At 35.0% G+C, this 14,732-nt stretch overlaps 1 protein-coding gene across 4 annotated transcripts; it reads left to right on the forward strand.

Annotated features, from left to right (window-relative positions):
- Window positions 1–24: 24 nt before the first annotated feature.
- Window positions 25–9,286, forward strand: LOC124160873. Of its 4 annotated transcripts, none has more exons than XM_046536991.1 (10): window positions 25–265; window positions 372–423; window positions 1,386–1,614; window positions 3,592–3,685; window positions 5,064–5,266; window positions 5,488–5,720; window positions 6,275–6,395; window positions 6,472–6,790; window positions 7,323–7,487; window positions 8,117–9,286. In XM_046536991.1, the coding sequence occupies exons 2-10, from the start codon at window positions 398–400 to the stop codon at window positions 8,254–8,256; spliced, it is 1,530 nt and encodes a 509-aa protein (XP_046392947.1). In that variant the 5' UTR covers window positions 25–265; window positions 372–397; the 3' UTR covers window positions 8,257–9,286. The 4 variants fall into 4 exon arrangements, with proteins under 4 accessions (XP_046392947.1, XP_046392957.1, XP_046392965.1 ...); XM_046537001.1 differs by having other exon boundaries at window positions 25–257; XM_046537009.1 differs by having other exon boundaries at window positions 25–243.
- Window positions 9,287–14,732: the final 5,446 nt, after the last annotated feature.

Consider the following 14,732-nt stretch of genomic DNA (forward strand, 5'->3'; position numbering starts at 1 on the left):
TGGAGGAATTTTTTTTCGCTAGTATGGTGAAGGCGTTGAAGGATTCTTGTTAATATATTAGGGCGGAAACGGCTTAATGCATTTCTATTTATTTTCAAACTTTTTTGATAAATATTATCAATAAATACGGTTAAAAATAAAATATGGACAAATAATTTTGACAAAAGACGTACGATTTCCGTTTCGAATGTTTTGAAATATTTTGAATCCGCGGGTTGAACGGGCTGGTTCTGATTCCGTGGTGTTTGTACAAAGATGTGAAGAAGTGTGAATGCTTGACTTTGAGTTATTTCCATGAAAGATGGATAGAATGAATACGAGATTATAATAATATTCATCCTATACTTGTGGTACAATTATTGACTTTACAGTTGCTGGGGGGACTGCAAAGAATTCAATGGCCGAAAGCCGGACGTTATTGCGGTAAGATATTGCTCAAATGTTACTATCACTAAACTTTGTCTTTTTTTAACAAACCCCTTGATTTCAAGTGTCTCGGTGAAAATAACTTGTGCCACATACCTTAAATTCTGCATGAACTCTTCATGTAAGCTGTCTGCGCTCAAGTTGCGCAGATCGAATATTCTTCGAGGAGAAATGGAAGATTTATATTCTTAAATTTCAGTTCACGTAGTGAATTCCTGGCGCTATTGAAAATTACATTTTTTGCCGTATGATCCAGCATACACGTGATACCTTTTCGAGTAGTACTCACGAAGGAGAGCGATTTCCCTCAGAGATTTATTTCAGCAATCGATGGTGTATTTCCTTCCCATTCGAAGTGAACATCTATACAATTTTTGATTAAATAATTCTGCTATACCCTATGAGAGTTGAGAAAGTATTTTCAAATTGGTTCATACCGTAGCAAGGCCATTATTAAAATTGAAACCATGGACTAAAACAATGGTAGATATTTCGATCCGTTGATCTCCACCCATTAGGTACCAATTATTGCAATCCACCTTTCAGTTAATGATTTTCTGCTAGTTGAAATGGGCTGCCTGCCGATTCCCTTAAATCTGGTGTTTGCGATTTCATTTCCTGTGGATATGATTGTTGTTTGACAAAAATTTTGTTAATGCCCTTGGATCTATTCCATATATATTTCATTTAATCGTATCTCCAACTTTCTATTGCAATTCAATATAACTTTTTGGACTGTGAGCTCATTGACCTTAAACTGTAGTAGGTAGCCGCTCTCATTTGTTGTCATAAGGTTTTAGATTTCAAGATTTTTTTCTGAAAATATGGGATACTTCAACATTTCATTTCACACATGTTAATGAGTGAGATCTTTTTGACAATTGTTTGTCATTGGGGCCTGCGTAGTCTGCAGTCAGCATCCAGTTAATACTTAGTGCTTTTCTCTCTTATTCAAACAGACTAATTCTTGAGTTAGAGAATCTAATTCAGTTGTCATCGTATCATGTTGACGTCTGTAAGAAAAGAATTGCTGCTGCAAAAGAAGTGATGAATGTGCCCTCTAGTCAGTTGGTGAACAAAAATGGGCCAAAAGAATTGGATGACGTCCCCTGTGATTCAAGGAATGCGGAGGCGAATAGCTGCATCCAAGTAGGCATTCTTGAAGAGGAAATTACAAAGATATTACAAGTATGTCATTAATCTATTACTTTTAAGTAGAATCCATGGCAAGTAATCCATATTCTCCATTCATGTTCGTGTAATCTGACATGTATGTCCTGCCATAGTTGATCTGCTAATTTTTGGTTTTGTGGGAATTTTATTGCTTCTTATTAAGTTTTTTTTTTAAGAATATTTTGGTACATGAAGATAATAGCACTATTCTTATCTACTCTTTGAATGAATTACCCTGTATTTATTCATGTGAACCTAAGCTACGGGAGCACTTTTAATTCTAGCAACTAGTGGGATTTTATTCTGATCATATTCAGGCTATTGATTGCTTGTGATCATTATCACAATATGGATGTTTTATAAAGTTTCCCAGCACACCTAAATTAAATTTTGGGTGGGGAACATGTACAGGCAACCCCTCGCAAATCATTCTCACACAAGATCCATGGGGCAAGCCTGCATCACCTTCAACAATAGAAAGGCCTTTTCTAAAGAGGATGATTAAGTTGATATCCATCATTGTTAATTGTTGAATACTCCCTGTCGTAAACGGCCAAACTTGTGTTGTTTTCGGGGCAACTGGATGATAAATAATGAAGCATGGGTGGAGACAGATTTCGGACAGGACCTTTCATACCGTCTGGCTTTTACCACTGTGGTTTAGGCATTTTGGAGGTAAAAAGGATATGGTAGGAGGGTGATAAAGATCTTCTCACTCTAAGTGGGTGGATATGGATTAAACACACAAAAAAATACACTCTGGGTTTCATTAAACCGCACCTTAGTATTTCAGGAACTGGCAGATTTTGTTGAATATGACAGCCCTCTTAACCCTGCAGTTCCTGAATTAAGAAGTTTCTGCAATTTTTGTGTTAATCTTATATTTTAATATCAGTAAAATTCTGAGTCATGCAATTTTTTTTGTTTTAGCACTAATAGTCATGAAGATACAGCCTAGGTGCAAATGGATCTGCTAGGCTTTTAAGGGGTCAAAAAATCTAAATTTAAAGAAACATTTTGAAAATCATATTTTTATGCTAAAAACATCAAATATTAATTATTTTTTTTGCAAAATACATTCATTTTCATCCATAAGCACACCAAAATATCAATAACATTTTATTAAAAATTGAATATTAGTGAATGTGAAATAGAATTTATGTATCATTGACATAGAGAGCGAGAATAACATGATTTTAGCACTTCACTCAATCATTGCCGCACATGGAAAGGAGCAAAGCAGTCAACGCATAACCCTTGCATTTCAAACATTCTGTTCTTAATCTACTGGTCCAAATCCCGGTAGCGCATTGTTGCCACTGGGGTTTGGATTTTATTAGATGTACGTAACCTAACAACCATGGTTGTGCCCATCAAATCTCTTTCGTTAGGGACACTGGAAATAAGATAGGCTAGGATAAGATAATGAAAGGATAAGATGTCAGTTGAATGCATTCTTTGAAATATGGATCAATTACAAATTTATTTATTTAGCTAATAAATTTCTTTTCTTTTCCAGATAATTTCATTGCCACCAATCCAGTTTTTGTTGAGAATAAATACTAAATTAACACGTTGAATACGGATAGCAAGAATTCTCATCATTTAGGTCATACAATATGCATTCGCTTGCGATACACTTTAAAATTGTTTAGGTTGACGCGCCTAAATGATGAGAATCTTCATCATCCGTACGCAACCTGTTAACCTACTTAATTAATAAAAATTAAATCAACTGTATAAACTGGGGTATTTCAAAATTTTCCTCTGAGTGTCGGACAGTATGTTGATATTTTTATCCTTGAATGTGGGATAACGACTTAAACTGGTGCATTCAAACAAGTAATTCAAGGATTTGGGTATTATTAATATGTTCGGTATCCTCTAAATGTTGCATGAGTCAAGGATACCAATGGAAAAAATGCAACAAAATTTTCTTAGATGAGTGAAATACAGTTGGTGAGTTGGAATTTACTTATCTTTTGCTTGCAGTTAGCTGAAAATGTTAGGGATAGAGCCATGGCCAAGCAGCATCGAAAATCAAGAGCTTTTTCTGCTGATGCTTGTGTGACCAGTAATATGAAAGGTAAAATCATCAACTTCTTTGAGTATGGATATCAAGAGTAATTTATATTACTAATTTGATTCATGATAATCATCATGATGTACCCTTGTACATTCATATCGAGGGTGTTGGTCGAAACTTGATGTGTCGGAAATATTCAGTAAAATTAAAATGACCCTGGAAAATATGTGGGAAATCCGCTTAAAGTTGGGAAATTTCAAGAAATGGCCTGTTTCAAAATCGTACAAAGCTATGTAATGTATCTGTACAATTAAATTAACGTATTTGTATTCATATTTCTTATTCTTGGTGTAAGGTATTCAGAAAAAGGCCAATTTTTAAACCTGGAGCACACCATCACTTTTTCCATCCCTCTCAAGGATAGCTGTATTCCATAAAAATAATAAAATTTACTTTACCAAAAAATCCAATGAAAGAAGACCTAACAAGTCTTTGCTCTCAGTGAAGAAAGAAAAAAAAAGTAGCAGAATACAAAAACTGAGGATGGACAGAGTAAGGCATGCTTCTGCTTTCGTCGTTTTTGCTTTTCATATTTGTTATATAGCCAGGGGAAATGTCAGATAAGCCTTTGGTTTTGGATGAGATGCCCATGCATGACTGTTCTCTCTCCAAAGGACTTGAAGTTTTTGAAATTGTCAAAAGAGATTAATTCTATAGTGTAAAGTGAAAGAGAATTTTCCTTACGTTTTCCATGCATTAAAAGTAGCTGTTCAGAAGTAGGATCAGTTGCTGGAGGCCTGATTTTTTCATACCATTTGATGGATTTCCTCTGAGTAGGATAATAAGGAACTGTTTAATCCAAATGATCGAAGTCACACATGTGTTATATACGTATTTAACCACCGCCTGTGGCTTTTTTTACATATGTGTACCCTCTCAATGACTTTAAATTTAGCTGCAAGAAGCATTCACAAATCTTGGAAAAAATACAAGTACTCCTATATTTGTGCAGTGATTGTAAAATTATCATTACACCAAGGAATCATCTAGAGCATAGCCATGATGAGATTTAAAAACAAGTTTTGTCATAGGGTAAAAACAATGTCACAGGTCTTATAATGGCCTTACGTAAGAGTCAATAGAGGGGGACAAATTGCCAAAATTTCATGGAATGATGATGAAAGGTTATCACTTAGACCATTTGATAAAAGGCTGCTGTATGTACTATTCAATGATGGAATCATTTACATAGTGCAGTGCGGCTGGTAAAATCAGAACATGCTATTTTTCTGGTTTGCATTTGTACTTTCTCTGTTACAATTTTTTCTGAATGAAATAATCTCCTGTTCTCAGCTAACAGAATTGCTTATATTTTCACTAAAAGGCCTATATATTGTAATCCTCACGTAATCATTTTTCCTTTTAATTTTTTTTACAGCCCCATCTTCAAGAAAAAGGCTGAACTCCGCTGGTGTTAAATCTGATAAGAAAACACCAATGAAAAGTGATGCAAAAACAGTATACCAAAAAGACTATTCCCTGGTGAAATCCAAGAGTATGCCATCTCTAATAGGTCCATCTAAAGGTGTTGGAATTAGCAAAAGCAAAGCCCCTGAAAGAAAAAGTTATGAAGACACAAAGGTATTCATGATTTACAACTCCTTAAATTGTATGTATATACATTCAATAGTTCTGCTTTTGCAGTAACTTTTGAGCACAACTTCAAATGTTTTCCTTGAGTATTGCTGGATTTTTCAAGAATGATCCATGTAGTGAGTAAAGGAAAGATTAACTTCATTGTGCCAATGTACGCTTGGTGCTTGAGATGTAAATATATATTATTATGAACTTTTGATTCACAGGGTTCTATGCAGTGTAGGACTGTTGGGATTAGTACTAGAAACGATTCTCCTCGAAGGAATAAGGATTTCATAAAGTTAAATAAACTAAATCTAGGCCAAACAAAGAAAGAACCTTTAAGGAATACCAGGACTGGCAAAGAAGGTTCAAAATTGGCTTCTAGACTGTTTCAATCCTCAAAAGTCAATGAGTCATTTCTCGGTGAAGAGTTAGCTTTGAGGACACAACTACCTAAGTATGGGCTCTTTTAATTTTGGAGAATTTCCTGAATAGTATAGGACTCATGAAAATATTATTTAGCAAGTAAATACATATTATAAAATTATCATTCCTCTTTTTTTTATGCATGGCGAAAATGTACATAGTTTTTTTGCTTGTGAAGATCATCCATTCAAATCATACGCGAACAAGGCTTCTGGTATTTTATGGCATGTACTGTATATTTCTTTAAACTGTTTGATATATCAAGCATCTTTAGTTTTTAGCATTTCATTAGGACTACTTATATGTCAGAAGGTGTTAGAAAATGTGTGTGTAGACTTAGTCTAGGTGTTCCATTAATTGTTAAAAATTTAATGCAACTAATGTCTTTTAGTATGTATGTATCTGGATTTTTTAATTACTTCTATCGTTGCCTTCACGGGAACATGGAGAGCTTGGAGACTTTACCTCCCAAGCAGAGAAACTTTTTGATTAAAATTTTTATTTGCTGTTCATGTTCAATCCTTTCTATCCATTACTTATTAATTATTATATGAATTTTTGTTGTAAAATATTATTACATTTCAGAAACAATGATATTTTAATGCTGCTACGTGATAGTCACAATTTTCTTACTGGATCAAGTAGAAAGGCTGGCAAAAAAGAAATGAACATGAAAGAGAATTTCATAAAAAGATGTGACTCCTCGGTGAGTATTCTATTGTAGGGCTTGAAAGTTGAATAGAACTTCACTGTAGGTGGAAAAAGTAACTTTTTACTCTTAGGTTTCAGGAAGCAGCTTTGGGAAAGAATTATGTGGCCTATTAGATGTTTCAATTTCCAATTGTGCATGGGTATTTGGGAAAAAGGAAATAATTACTTCTAACGAATTGTGCAATGTGAAAGATGCAATGTCAGAATTGGAGGAAAAGCTCAATAAACTGAAGGGTAAAGGTTGTAATGAATATGTTTTGAAGAACTTGAAAACTTGTCCAGAAAATCATATCAACGAAAACAGTGAAAATTACTCTTCGCTCTCAGAAACTTCGAAGTCCAACGTGTCCCCATTCTGGCATCCATATGCACTGTCATCTGTGTTTCAAGGTATGTGCACTCTCAAAGAAATGATAGCTTATTTTGTCAAATATTTTTTTCGAGACCCTCATTTTTGTTAATCATCAGAAAATATCATTTTCTGAACTTACATGACCAAGTTCAAGTGCAGTTGAACAGTCCTACCCATGATGATATACATCCACATCTCAATTAACGATACTAATTCGTTCCATAAAATGCAAGCACCCTGTTCTATAGTATATTGTTATGGGTCTTAGTTACTTTCTCAAGTTTCATACTGTAGTAATTTCATTCATTATGTTTCAAAATAATACAATGTGGTTTAAATCACTTCTCAAGAGTTCAGTATCATTTATGTTTTTTTTATTCCATTTGTTATACATTTTGTCGATAAAAATTAATGTATAGTAACAGCTATTAAGCTGTAGGCTTTACCTGAAGCCATTATAATTCTCACGTGGAATGATATATTCACCCATGCCATGATAAATGGAATGATAAATCCAATAATGTCTTGCAATTTTATTTGTGTGTATGACATTGTTCTTATGCTCTCTAGGTGTGGAACTACCTCCATTTCTGTACTACAACAATGTTCTTGATTGGATATCATTTCAAAATGTAATTCTCGAGCTTCAAGAGTACTTCATTCAACTGAAGATAATGGAAAATATTCTTCCCTTCATTGCAGAATTTTTGGCATCAAGGGACTTGGTTAGCAATGGTAAGTCCACTTTTGGCATTTTTCTTGCTGTGCAAAATTTTTGCTCCTTGAAGTAAATATTTGACATGTCTAAAAACTGTTGATTGACTATCAAGTCACGGTACCGTTATTCTGTAAAACCTCCGTTTAACAAATTTAACAAGAGTGGGAAAATGACATTCATTGTAAGGTGGTTCGGTGCATGGAAGTGAAGCTTGCTCAATTATTTCTTGAGAGCATATTGTGTTTAATCCAAGAACTAAGGAGCAAGTGGTATGGTAATCGACTCATTCTTAAGTTTCAATATGCAAAATGCAGTTGCGTCGCACCAGGCCTCAGCAGGTAAGTAATTACGGTGCCTGAATTCAAATTCAAAAGTTCAATCTTCATTTGTGTTGTTTTAGAAAAGCATACAACAATGGAGAAAGTTAATTCCATTCAAGAGCATATGTTGAGCCAAGTCAAATGAAAGTCGAATAGGTATTCCACTCCGTTTGTCGGGAAATACTTTTAACTCGCTGTACATTTCCTGATGCATCACGATGAAATCTTGGCGGGATTCATGATACTGATTAGTGACCATCATAAAATTCACTCTTTTGGAGGGCATTGGTGATTTTTAACTTTATTGTCATTATTTTGGTTTGCAGATATGGAGGATAGTGAGTGGAATGCATTATTGGCTCGGACAATTAAGGCTGCTGTTATCTTGGGTGATTTTACTGGAAACTTAACAGTTCCTATTTTGGCCAGCATCAAGCCTTCTGATGAATCCTCTACAAAGACATAATTATCAGCACTGAAGTGCATATTTATGCTTCCAGTTAGGTTAATGTGTCTCTAGTTATTTTCTACCATTGGTTTGTGGTCTTCCTGAATCACCTATAGTGCTGCCATTTGTATAGGCTGGGATGAAGAAAATTTCATCATATTGTGTTTCTTCTGTGCTCATACATACCTAATATTGGAGAGAAAATTGTGCTCATAAAATTTGGGAGGATCTGTGATATAAAACAAAAAATTTTATAAACATGTTTTTGATGTCTTGGTACGTTGATTTTATATTTATGTAGAATTATATTTCATTCATTATTATCTCTTACTGTGATCTCATTTTCATCGTTTCACATTCTCATTCTTAAAGCTGGTCTTTATTTCATGTTATGCAATCTTTTCTCCGAATTTCATTGAATTATGAACATATAATTTGCTAAGCATTATATTTATACTTCATTTAAAAAGGTATATCCATGTGGTTTTTAATTTCATGTATATTTCCTAAGGATCCATTTTTGGTGCCATTTGTATGGAATCTTTTGTTTATTGATATTTCATTTTAGTTTCAATTCTGAGAATTATTGAACAAGTTGGTCTGTTTTTGTAATGCAATTTTATAGAATATATTTTGTTGACATTATTTGCGATGTTTTTCTATGAATACCGCCCTGTACTGAAGTTATCTCATTTCTTTGATTTCCCTCAGTCTAGCTTTCCTACTTGTTCTTTAGGCCGTTTAACACGAGGCATGTACTTGCACAATCTGACGTGAGTACGAAAGCGCAGGCAAAATTGTGCCATGTAAAGCAGTGAATTGCAAGAACACATGAAAGAATATGTGGACCTGAGATAGCCAATTAGCCCATGTTCTTATTTCGTTCATGCATTTGTGCAATTCCACACCATTTTAGAAATTACTGTCGTTCTAACCTGCACGTTCCCGTGCCCTGTGTAAAACGGCCTTTTCAAATTTTGTATCTATCTAAACTTTTTGTGAAGAATTATCATTCATATGAAAATAAAGACAATATTTCATACATTAATTGTTGTATGTGGCTTTTAATCTCAAATATGAGAATACCGTTTGCCTATCAGACCCTTGTGCCCAGAAAAAAATCCTGGATCCACCCTTGGGCACGTTCACACACATGATGCCTTTCTTGTGTAGTATTAATCATATTCAACTTGGTCGTACATATAGGCTCTGATTTCCAAATTTTAGTCATTACTGAAAATAATAATCTTTTTTGCTTGAAATTGCCTTCACTTGCATCTTTCAAGTAAAATATTTCACTTTTTCACATTTATGCTACCTGTATGTCCATATAAGAGTAGGATTACTTTTTGCCCAGGAATTTTAGAATACACTTTCATCATTGATAAAAAAAATTGCCAGAAATAATTAAGATGTGTAAATGGTGCTCCAAGATGCTAAGTAAACTTGCCCCACACGGTGTGAGTTAACTCTGTTGCCTTGGGCTTACAATTTTTGTTCGGGCTGCTGATTATCCATAACAACTATGTATCGAGGGACCATAAATTATGCAAGATATTGCTCTCTGGTGTACTTATTGTTTTAAATGATGCTTGAGAAAAAAATACAAAAATCAAACACCTATGTACATGTGCATGGATACACCAGAGTATAGTACAATAGAGTATAGTACACCAGATATTGGAGCGAGTGGAGGGGAAAGTGACTGAGGTGGGGGAGCTTCGGATGGGGGGGGGGGCGAAGCGTATAGGCAAAAACATCTTCAACGCAGTAAAATAAAATTTTCAGAGGAAATATGAAAATAATGGTGAATCGCAGGCTTTTGTAAAATAAAAGAAATACATTATGAAAAAAAAGTGCCGAGCATGGGAATTGGTCCTAGGACGTCCGGTTGGCATTTTAATCGCCAGACTAAGGCTGACTCGTATCGAAAGACATTGGAATGCATTTGACTGGTAACTTTAAAGTGTGTTTTTTGTTTAAGCTCCTATTGGTTATATAACCCCATATGAGGGTGATTCGCGGACACTCCCGAAGGACTACTGCTCCTCAAAGTTTGATTGAATTCTGAGACCCGGTTTTCGGACACTCCCCTTGTGAGCCAAGCATAGACCTCGAATGGGGATAATCTTCAATCAAATATGGCAAATTTAACCCTCTACTAGCCTAATGCACCGTATGCCAATACTTCTTCAAACAAGCCCAAAACCGGCGTCTGCGCAGGGGCCACTAAGTTTTAAACGGAATGTATTTGTCAAAGGATAAAAAAGTTTGCATTACTGACGCAATATGTTTGTGATTTTGACAGATCACTGCCCTTTATACCGTAAAAATAATGATAACAACATAATGTACAGCACTAATAATGTGCAATAAAAATGAAATCACGCACGTTAGTTCCGTAAAAGTGTCGCTACGGTCGGCTCAAATAGCCCGAAAAAAGTTCATGAAATATAAGAATTGAATACTTCAAATTCTCTGCGCCCTAACTTTGCAAACACAGTCGCATTTTTTTTACTCATGCGATTATGGCTGAATGTGGAAGACTCCGTTATTGTCATAACTGATCAAGGGTAGATCCAGGATTTCTTTCTGGGGGGGAGGGGGGGAGGCACAAGCAAGGCCGTATGGCCGTATCCAAGATTTTTGCTCTTGGGGGACCCAAGAAGACCTCGTAATAAAACATGAACGCAATGATAATGGTACCGTATTAAATATCTTGCATATTTTTAAGGGTCTGGGGGAAGGGGGGAACGTGCCCCTAGATCCGCCTATGAAACTGTTCGTTCCCTTTCATTTACTGAATTCAGTATTCGAATTCTTTTACTGAATTGCGATTACGGAAATGGGTGAAAAACCTCATAGTACTATGAGGTTTTTCACCCATTTCCGTCGGATTATCAATTACGTAATTGATAATCCGACCTTTTTATTTAGGTTGATATTGTGTACTTTTTGTTTCAAACGATAATCGAGAAAAAATAAAAACCTAATTCCGTGTGAATGTCTCCATTACTACGGCGCATACGGAAAATGCTTATCGTTGCTTTGATGTATGTATATTTCATTGTGAAAAAACTGACTCACCATTCGCTTTATCTTAATAATCTGAAAAAGATACAGTTTCATCCTTTTTGCAGGGCTACTTTTTCAGTGATTAGAAGAGAATTCTGCATTTGAAGTCAAATCACGTTAATTCCATGAATGTGGAAATTCGGTCGTCTCCAACAGCTGGAAAAAGGTCTTTAATTAAAAAGATAAGAATTGAATATTCCGCATTTTCCCGTACCCTAATCTTGCACTTTTATCTCGGTGGATGCATTCCATCATTCCAAAACCTTTTTATAGCATTTGCGAATAGTTTTTTGTTTAATTTGTGTCGCGAACTTACCTCCTTCATTATTTTCAGTTGAAGTGAGGTTATCAGCGACGTGTAAATAATTGCGAAAGAAAAATTCTCGGAGGGATTATAACTATCAGCATCGTGAGAATATTAATTCTAATGGCCGTGGAAAGGTTCAAAGATTAAATCCTGGCGGCAGGACAGTATACACATATATCGCTGTAATGAATTCTTCATGGAGATATCGATCTCGCAACCTATTTTGCTGAATCAAATGAAAATTAATAGCTAATTACTTCGTAGTACCTCTTCGTTAAAAGGCATAAAAATAATATATCTCAATTAATGTTCTCCTTCCTGCATGTTTAATGGACACGACTGATGGATTTCCTCACATAGTCATATTTTTAGGTGCCTGATCATGGTCACATCCACGTATCGATAGGAATTAATTTCAAAGGAGTAGGTACCTATACTGTAAATTCTTATTAAGTGGTCATCGAAGATACGGACGTAATACACTCATTGACGCAAATTCTCAAGTAAACAGGGTAATTCATTGCCATTTATTGAAGAAATTGATGGAGATTCTGTTTTATTCAATTCAGTGCATGAATGCTTTTTGGTGTAACCTCGGAATAGTGAAAAATCTTCCTCTCTGAACTCGGACATCAGATTCGGTCTATCGTCTTAAATCGGGGAAAGGTTGTCAAATATTTCCCATTGTATCCCTTCCATCATCAGTGTTTCAGTTCACCTGTAATCACTGAGTGCCATGAGTCAATCCTCCTCGATTTAATGGGCCTTTTTTTGTAGTCAAGTGACTGTGTAGTGCGGGTCTCGCAAATCGAAGGATACTATTTTTTATCAAAGGGACGACAGCTATGATTGAAATTATCTCTATTGCTCAGTATTTGTTCACAAAGAAAATTGAATTATTTATCTGATGATCCGTAGTGGAAATACACTGGCACAATTATTTCTTCAAGTTCCGGAGAGAGGTGAAGCGGGCCGTGAGGCGACAACCACTGCAGGAAACTCTTGTTGAGTGAAAACATGGGTTTTGCCATAGAGTAATATACTTACTCTATGGTTTTGCTCTCAAGAAGTCTATTTGCCTGAAAAAAGAAAATGAAAACAACCATTAACTTCTAGATCAGAAAAATTTCGGGTAACAAAAAAATCACGTAATTCTTGGAATTTTCATTTTTCAATAGGATGTTAAGCTGTTAGTAAATCAATAGGCTGACATTAAAAGCCTACATATCTGATGATTTTTCCGGGTATTCTTCCGCGTTTATCCATATCCATTTATCCATACAAAAGATGGATAAACGATCCATATCCATATCCATTTATCCATACAAAAAATGGATAAACGCGGAAGAATACCCGGAAAAATCACCAGATATCATCATAATCCCCGCGGAAGCCTACTTGAATAATTAAAAGCCTACAGCCTATCATGATCTATCTATCCGACGGATATAGCCGCACGATATATAGGTAATGTGTTACTTAAACTATTTAAAAAATCATATGTATATTGACACTATTTTTTTGGAATGGTGGGGTATACTTTTTAATGCCTTACCACCCAAAACAGCGCTACTTGGCCTTTTATCGGGGTTTGTTTTTCTCAATGATTTCGACTTCATAAATGTCTTATTTAAAATCCTAGCTATCATTTTTGGTTGACGTGCTTGTCCATACCTTTACAATCAAAATTTAAAAAGGAGCATTCTATATTAAATAATGTATTGCGGGTTAGTAAGTAAATTAAGTAAAGCGGGTTTTACCCCGCCTCCAACGAGGCCGGCAATGAATATTGCTACATGCGAAGTTACTAAAATTAGAGGTCAAAAATGACACATGACCTGTGGGACAGTCTGTATATGCCCAGTAGAGAGGGAGAGTGGATACATCCGAATTTTCTGAAACTTCCGCTAATCTGAAATGAATTTTTCGAGAAAATTTGCGAGCAATTTATTGTAAATAAACAATAAGAGTGAATATTATCTGAAAAATATATGTTTGATATTTTATGTTCAAGCTTTAAAATAACACCAAAATCATGGAACTACTATTGAATAAAGAAATTTTTAATATCGCCTTTCTACGCAAAGCAAAATTTTCCTTTTCTCAAAACTATCTGTTTTATCACTAATGCTAATAGGTTATTCAGCTTGATAAAAATGTACTTCATAAATTAAGATCAAAATGTGAGGGCCGAAAATGTTAAAAATAGACCGCGTTGCCATGCAATGATCCGCGATGTCATGCTACGTAGTAGCTTTTCCGAAATTTAGTCTTAGGTAGAGGTCTTAGGTAGGCTACATTCCATGAGTTTTAGATCACCTTTATAAATACATAAGCTGCGTTTATGAATTCGGACATATCATTAGGTCTCTTGACAATTTTAAATTTTCAGTTTAGTAACTAAATTATAGAAATTAATTCCTTTGTACCCCTTGGGGCATCCTGAAACTGGAACATACTATATACTATAGACAAATATGTGTATGGTATAGCTCGTCAATGAAAACTTCTCGCTCGATACAAGACTGAATTATTCACATTTCATAAGTTTACTAGAAAAATTATGCTTTGCAGTGTCTCCTATTTTTTAAAGAAAAAACATTCTCAGCATCTTTAGGGTGTGCTTACTTAATCAGCAAAATAATAAAATAATTCGCCCAATGAATTAGATTTGAAATGCATTTTTAGCTGGACCGCTTGATAATTTTTTAAAAGTCGCTCGGTTGCCACTAAATTACAGAAATATTGGTTTACCATTGGGAACCGTGAAATATTCGGCTCACCAACAAAAATTTCACGCACAATATAAGATTGATTAATCATTTTTGCTCCCTCCAAAAAATTCATTTTAGAGAGCAGGCAATTATTAAACGCAATAAATTTCTTCGCGTGGTATGAAAAAAGAGACATAGCTAGATGAAATTGACGGAGGAAATCGTGAAAAAATTAAAGATTAGCATGTCCAGCGATGGATAAACTCGAAATCATAGTAACATTTAAAAGTATGTATCAGAAGGTAGGCACTGACGAAACAAGTAATTTGGACAGTTGAAAAGGAAGAGATAGAGAGGATTTGTACTGTGGTGAAGAATGAATTAGTTGGTATTAGTAT

This window comes from Ischnura elegans, chromosome 1, assembly GCF_921293095.1.
Source record: "Ischnura elegans chromosome 1, ioIscEleg1.1, whole genome shotgun sequence".
Lineage (NCBI taxonomy): Eukaryota > Metazoa > Arthropoda > Insecta > Odonata > Coenagrionidae > Ischnura > Ischnura elegans.

What these genes read in the sequence shown, in the direction of transcription:
- LOC124160873 (XM_046536984.1), top strand. Translation starts at nt 398, where the DNA reads ATGGCCGAAAGCCGGACGTTATTGCG. An exon ending in TAAAAAGATGTGACTCCTCG is followed by an intron (nt 6,396 to 6,471) that starts GTGAGTATTCTA and finishes TTTTACTCTTAG; the next exon opens with GTTTCAGGAAGCAGCTTTGG. An exon ending in AAGGGACTTGGTTAGCAATG is followed by an intron (nt 7,488 to 8,116) that starts GTAAGTCCACTT and finishes TTTGGTTTGCAG; the next exon opens with ATATGGAGGATAGTGAGTGG.